The following is a 7,137-nucleotide window of genomic DNA, read 5'->3' on the forward strand; positions in this document are numbered from 1 at the left end:
CCTCCCCAGCCCCCATAACAAAATACTGCACATTTGGTTGTTTCTGCAGCTTCATTAGAGATGTAAATGTAATTCCTATCATTCACTTTGATGAAGATTTATTTTGTCTCTGATGGAAAAAATAGCCAGAAACTATAGTCAAGGTTAATATGATGTGGCCTGTGGGGAAACTGGTGTAGATTCAGTTATGAAGGCTTAATTGTTTCAGAACAGCAAAAAACAGCCTCAAGCCAGTGTATTCTCCTAGTAGACTCACAATTATGTGGAGCATCATCGGCAAGACACTCCTGGTCATAGATGATGTTACTGATCATGCTAAAAGGAACATGTATGAGCCAGTTTCTTATTAAAGCCTAAAGTGTTATCACCACTTACCAGTCAGAGAATTGTGATTAAAAGGAATTATAGAAGAAAATGGCTTCTGGTACAAAATGGTCTTTTGCGTTAGGAGACTACAGGCCATAGATGATACAGCCAGTTAATGAATATAAATATGAGATTAAAGGAGGCCTACTCCAGGACACTATACATACATCACATGATACAGTTACCAATCAAAATACATCCTGTTAAAACAAATGTAATCAATCTGTGGTCAATACTTGACTTTTTGATGTGGCAGCTGTCACCTCACTAATGTTAGTGCACTTTTTACTCTGATCCCTGTGTGCTCAGGCTGTATGAGCAGCTGCATGTGCTGTTTGTCATAGTGCCACAGTTGATTTCACTGATGAATGTAGAGACATGCAGCTAAATATTCTTTTTTAATCCTCAATGAGGTCTGACTCATCAAACACAACTGCAGCAGCAATACGATGCTTGGTGTTTTGTTCAAAAATCAGATATACTAAATTTAAGGAAAAAAGATCATTAAAAACAAACTTTGAGATTCTGATATTTATCAATTTACAGCTTGACTGTGATTTTGTCTTTATATACAGTGTTAAGGAGAAGTTTTATTTCTTGTAATTTGGAATTTGAAATTTTCAAAAATTTTCAAAGCTTGCTTTGTAAAACCCATTCACATAAATCTTAAATCAGTCATTAAGATATGTTGAATACTGATTGAGGTCGAAGTGTCAAAAGTTTTTGAAATAACAGTTATTACCTATAATTCTTTCTAAAGATACCGTATTATATTTCTGTGTTTGCTCATGCATTATTGTAAGAAAGATCATCTGATTTACCGGCAGACAAACAATAAGCTATAGAAGCCACGAATGTGTCAATTAACATCTCCCCCCCTTGATTTATGTTGCTGTTGTATAAGATTTTAAATTTCTCAAGACAAGTATTAATGTGCAATAACAAGCATTTTTCAGCTCAAACTGTTATTAGTGATCATTTAACATTGTAAACTGCTGTCAGGATGAAAACGTGTTTGCATGTCTCCCATACAGAGCTCCTGTGGACAGCAGTTGGTGCATCACTTTGTTTCCAGGCCTCTGATAAACACACCATCAGGTCTCATCTCCTGTAAGTTTGCTTCGATTAACAATATCAAATGACAAAGTGTGTAACGCTTTAAAGCGGATATTTTCTGGGTCTACGCTTGAAACCTAAGATGAAAAGGAATGCAATCATATACACAAATCATTTTTATTTTTTTATGTCTGTTGTTTGTATGTCTTAACGATGTGTCAATAAATGGGTTGAATCTATTGCAACTTGTGAGTGTTTTTTGCATGGAGATATGAATGGGTCTGGAGTGTGTGCATCTATTACGTTGGGTTATCTGAATCACACGAGAACAGACTGAGTCACACATCAGTTTATTACAGCTGAGTGCACACTGTTACAAGGCTTAAAAATGAACTCTAAGGGCTTGTACCAGGATATCTATGATTGGTTAAGCATATTTTCTAAACTCGATCAGTTAACAAATCCAGGAGCGAGAGTAGTGATAAAACAGTGCTTCACCCATAAATGCATTTGCTGCAACAAGAACATAAGATCAAACGCCATCAAAACAGAACTCAGTTCCTTAACAGTGGTGTTTGAGACATTACCAAAGAGACATAAAAAGTATTTCAAGATATTGCTCAACCATACAGTTTCTTAAAAGATTCAGATAACTAACAAGTAAAATAATCCCAAACTAAATCTACTTTTAAAGCATCAAATACTTTTCATAAAAGATTTCTTATGGTACAAAATATGCAGTGGCCCTAAATCACAAAAGCATACTGGTGGTGAATGCAACTCGTGAGCCAAGAAGAGCTTTTGTGCATGACTGTCGTTATTGAAACAATACAAAGAGCCTTGCTCAGTATTGTGAAAGTGAGTTGAGGGGGAATAATTTGGTACTAATTGAGACAGCATTCTTTGAGTAGATGCCTTCCTCTGCCACAAGAGGGCAGCATAAGAAAACACATGTCCATCTCTGGATGCTGGGCCATGCTCAATCAAGACTTGGAAATGACTGCACAATGGATGGTCATAGTGGTTTAAATTATACACACCGTCCAAACTATTTAACTAATAATAAGCTTCAAGTTGTAGGTAGGTTTCTAATGTGTCTTTGGCTGACATCACAGGAAGTTAGTAAAGATACAATACAGTACCTTATAAGGCAAACAGTGGTGAGAACAAAGAATCCACTGAAAACACAAAAACTTCCACTATAAAAAAAAAAAAAATTCAACAACCAATAGGCTTCCATTTATAAACACAATAAAATTATAAGTTGCATTACCATTAATTGGCTGCCTGCAGGCACTGTAAAGGCTGGGCAACAGTCAGTTTGGGGCACCGTGCATTTATATGGGCAACATCAGTAAAACATCTTCCTAACACAGTTGATCAGAGATTTACAGACATATAACTGTTGATGAAATGAGACAGAATCACACGGGAAAAAAAAAACCTCCCTGTTCACTGGAGTTCATCGGCACCGACGCTCCGACGGTCCAACTATGATCAAAACATTCAGGAAACATCAAACCACTTCAGCCTCGACCAAACAGGGTTCTTCTCTCATGAGCTGGTATCTTTGTTACAGTTACAATGATTGTGCGTGCAAGCGAGCTGTCAAAGGGAAATCGTTCTGTGTGTGCACTTGCATAGAACAGCTCACAAGCGATGAGCTAGGCGTGAAGGTTTTCTTATCACCAGGTGCTGCCAAGTAGAAGATCACTCAGCTATTTAAGTGTATAATGTCATTATTGACCCACAGAAGGAGAAAGGCCTTATTCCAGTTGCGGTATTTAAAAAAGGTCACAACAGAGGTTTTAATTGTATATCAAAAGTGTCCTCTCTTGTGCAGAACATTGCAGGTTCATCGACTGTAAACGGGTCATCGTGTTTTAAAATGTGATTAAAGGAGCTGAAGAGTGGGTTGAAGTTAAAGCACGGAAAGGAGCTGAGGTGTTAGTGTTTCAGCTAAAAGCAGCTGCAGTCAGTTGATGTGTAACGGCTGTAGGCAGCTGAGTTGTCAGTTTGTATGTAACCGCTGAAAGCGACTGAGGAGTAAGACATGAAATCATGAAAACAGCTGCAACTCTAGTTGATGTCTTCACCATGAAGCCAACAGAAACGTCAGCCAGCTGAGATGAAAGCAGTTGAATCGTCATTTGCAGTGATACAAATGAAAGCTGAAATTAAACTGTAAATGACGACCGTGAATGTCGGTTAGGACAGTTGAAGAGTAAAAATCAGCTGAAGTGTTGGATGCTGTAGTTTAAATGTCACTTGAAAGCGGTTGGAATGCGAGGCGATGTGTCTGCTGCTAAACTGTTGAAGTTTCAGCAGTTGAAAATCAGTTGAGGCGGAAGTGCGGGAGACAGTTCAAGTGTGTGCACTGTCAGCAGAAAGCAGTTGATTTCTCAGTTCAGGCGTGACAGGTGAAAGTCAGTTTACATGTAAAGGGCTTAAAAGCGTGAAAGAAATTGGGAGGGTCAGTCTATGTTCCCACTTCCCTTGAATGCTCCATTGGCAGAGGTCAGTGTCATCAGCCGTTATAACGTCACACTTCAACTTCCAGAAAAACTGTAAGAGCTGTTAAAAAGCTGAACATCTGTGTTAAAGTACAAAAGTTAGTATTTAGGGTGAAGTAGAAATGGGTTGATGAGGAACATAAAATGTTTGAAGATGACAGGAACGTTCAAATTTTGAACATTTTGCTCAATGATTTCAATGGGAGACTAGAATTATCGCCTCGCGCTTGTATGCCTCCTCCAACCAGACAAGCTGCAAGACACATGGTCACATTCTCTCCTTCCTCAGTTACAGCAATGAATAATGGCCGAAGTCTTTTTGCAGAACATTATGATGTCCCAGTGAAGTTCATCTTTGACCATTTGGATATAAAATGTCATCACTTCATCATTTTAACCTATTAAGACACTTGTGTTAGATTGTGTCACAATTAGAGTATGAATTTGTGAGTTATGGCCAAAACCTTGTTTTGTGAAGTCACAGTGACCTTTGACCTTTGACCTTTGACCTTTGACCACTACAACCTTCTTCCTTGAGGCTTAATGAATGTTTGGGCCCAATTTGAGAAAGGGAAGGACGGATAACCTGAAAGTGGCCCTGGCTGACGCTGGTGCGGAGGCAAAAAACTAGTGAAGCAATTACTGCTTTTTGGCTCTGTAGAGCAAATGACACATTGTGTAAAGGGCAGGCTGCAATTGTGTGGTTGCTCAGTATCTTAACTATATGGCAGTTAAAGGTCTGTGAAAATGTCATGCAGCATTGTCACAACTTGGCCCAAAGTGCATGTCAGTTTTACAGATACAGGTAAAGACTTCCAAGGAAAGCAGGTGAAAAGTTCTCCTTCATGGATATATGCCTCCATTAATGTCAGAAAAATTAGTTCAAGACAGGGTTGCCAGCTCAACTGCATAACTTAGTTTCCAGCAATTAAATGTTACGGCAAAGCTGAGTGTTTTTGTTGTTGTTGCATTGTTGGAAAACAGAATTAGATTAGACCTCAATAAGTCATGGCAGCAAAGATGCTCATACTAAAATGTGCTGGATGTGGCCTGTAGGGGTTTGTCTTCGGTTTTTGATGCGTGTACAAGAATAGGGGATAAAATATTCTGCAGAACACTAAAATTTTGGCTTTTTAAAAGTTCAACATAATCATTTATTCACCAACGTCCTGACTATTGTATGTTCTTAGACATCATGTTACTGTGGTCATATTCTCCTTCTCCCCGGCCTATGTCACGCTCCTGCAGACATTAAGGGTCACTTAGGTCCCGACTTTAAGCTGGAGTCCAAGGTCCAAGGTATGCAGGCCCACGGCAAGTCATGAGCATGCTGGTTCAAGATCGAAGGCCTTCCCTGGGTTTCATTCCTACACAGCGCCGTTCTGCAGGCGGTCTGGGGTGAAACAGCCATTGGTCTTACAGCTGCTTTCTGCTCTCTTGTTCTGATCCAATCTCTTCCTGGCCTTCCAGCGCCGAGCCAGCGGCTCCATGAACAAGGAGAGGGAGGAGAGCAGGTAGCAGAGCCCAGCCAGGTAGAAAGAACAGTCGTAAGTCTGAGTGTAGTCGTACAGGAACCCTGCAAAACAGCAACGACACAGAAACACTTCAAGAGTTTGTCTGGTCATCGTTGCATAACTTTTATTTATTTATTTGATATGATTATTAATCAATGCATTATGAACATTTATAACTGAATAAAAAAGAAATAATGCCACCAGAAGATATTTTTCATAACCTGGCAACCCAAACATTCTTAATAGTTTATAACTGCTTTATAAAACATCAGTAAATGAAGCCATTAGTTATAACTTAACATAATACATGCTTTATTAAAAAGTGGTGTTAGCATTTCTATAGACAATTTTTCATAAAATAATCATGGAGGACACGTGTTTTCCTCATAATTGTTATGTAATCTCTTAAAGGTAAACTCTTTACATTTCCTATTCAACATAGGTCACTTCAGCACATTGTAAGGACTCACATGTTTAGCATGCGTGACCCTATTGTAAACTATACTGCAGGTGGCAGTGTACTGTAACTTCATACTGAAGCTTCCTTTGTTCCTGTGCTCTTATTTGTTTTCTTCACGTGAGCCACATTGACATTCCATTTCATACAGGTGAATTGGTGTGAGACAAATATAAAGCAGGTATGACCGCAATACATCTGCTGCGGAGACAGTTAACAAACAGTTGGCTCTCCTGAGGTGGAGGAACTGGACGACAGGGATGTTATCACAACCTGTGGCCTGAAGGAGGAACCACAGTTTGCCTAACATCAGTTTCTTACTTGAACCACAGGAATGGTAAACAGAGCCACATGCTATTTCCGTACCACCCTAAAGGGGGTCATTAGTCACGTTTCAACCCCAATATTCCATAAGCTCTGAGGGGATTGCCCAACGCAGTGGGCAGGGACCATGTCAATAGGTTCAAGGGAACCCCCCCTCCTTTAGCTGGGGCCAAATGTTAGCAATAAGGGCAAGAGGAGTTATTTTTCTTGGAAAGACTTCACACAAGTGTAGGTGAATATTTGTTTACCATGATGAGACATGTTCCATATGAGAAAAAAGGTTTAGTTCACACACCAGTTCCTGTTTCGAGCAGATGATTGATGGTGCTGGTATTTTTTTTAGCTTATCTAAATAAGTCATACTTCAATAGAAGGAATATGCAACAACTTGATGCAACAAAAACTGACCCCAGATTAGAAACAACACTCGAAGAATAACAAAGGCAATCTGCCATCACTTAAACAAAGTGACTCAAACCCCCTGAACACATGACGTGCTTGCAGGATGAAATTTGACACAGTAACCTCTGTTTGAATTTTCGTCAAAGCAAACCCAAAATCCCAGTCTGCATTGAGGGCGGCACCAGCTATAGGTTGTTTTTCTCCTACACGTATCAGTTTTCACACTCCATAGTGGCTGCATGCACACACAGGCAGACACGCTCGGAGGCACGGCAAGGAATTCAAAGTCCTGAGAAAATATGTGCTGAAGCATCACTCCAAAAAATATCGTCACCTTCCTAAAATAATGGCCTAAGTCATGTTTTGACAAAAATGTTTTTTTTGCCTAAATCACCCCCTCATGATGCTGGCCACCTCTGGTAAAATCGCCTGAATCCTCAGTTGAGGGGAACATGCAATTCTACCCCCGGTTGTATAATGGCCTATGTCAAAAGTGTGACTCTTT

At 39.6% G+C, this 7,137-nt stretch overlaps 1 protein-coding gene across 1 annotated transcript in view; it reads right to left on the bottom strand.

Moving 5' to 3' along the window:
- Positions 1-1,756: 1,756 nt before the first annotated feature.
- The window catches only part of slc16a4 (solute carrier family 16 member 4), a 28,523-nt gene continuing 23,142 nt past the window's right edge, over positions 1,757-7,137 (bottom strand). Inside the window, exon 11 of the mRNA XM_023427501.2 lies at positions 1,757-5,511. Coding sequence (XP_023283269.1) covers positions 5,303-5,511 — 209 coding nt within the window. The 3' untranslated portion in view covers positions 1,757-5,302. The remainder of the gene's footprint in view (positions 5,512-7,137) is intronic.

The sequence above is a fragment of the Seriola lalandi genome, unplaced genomic scaffold (genome assembly GCF_002814215.2).
Source record: "Seriola lalandi dorsalis isolate HSWRI2012SDOR001 ecotype SW California unplaced genomic scaffold, Sedor1 jcf7180002054861, whole genome shotgun sequence".
NCBI lineage: Eukaryota > Metazoa > Chordata > Actinopteri > Carangiformes > Carangidae > Seriola > Seriola lalandi.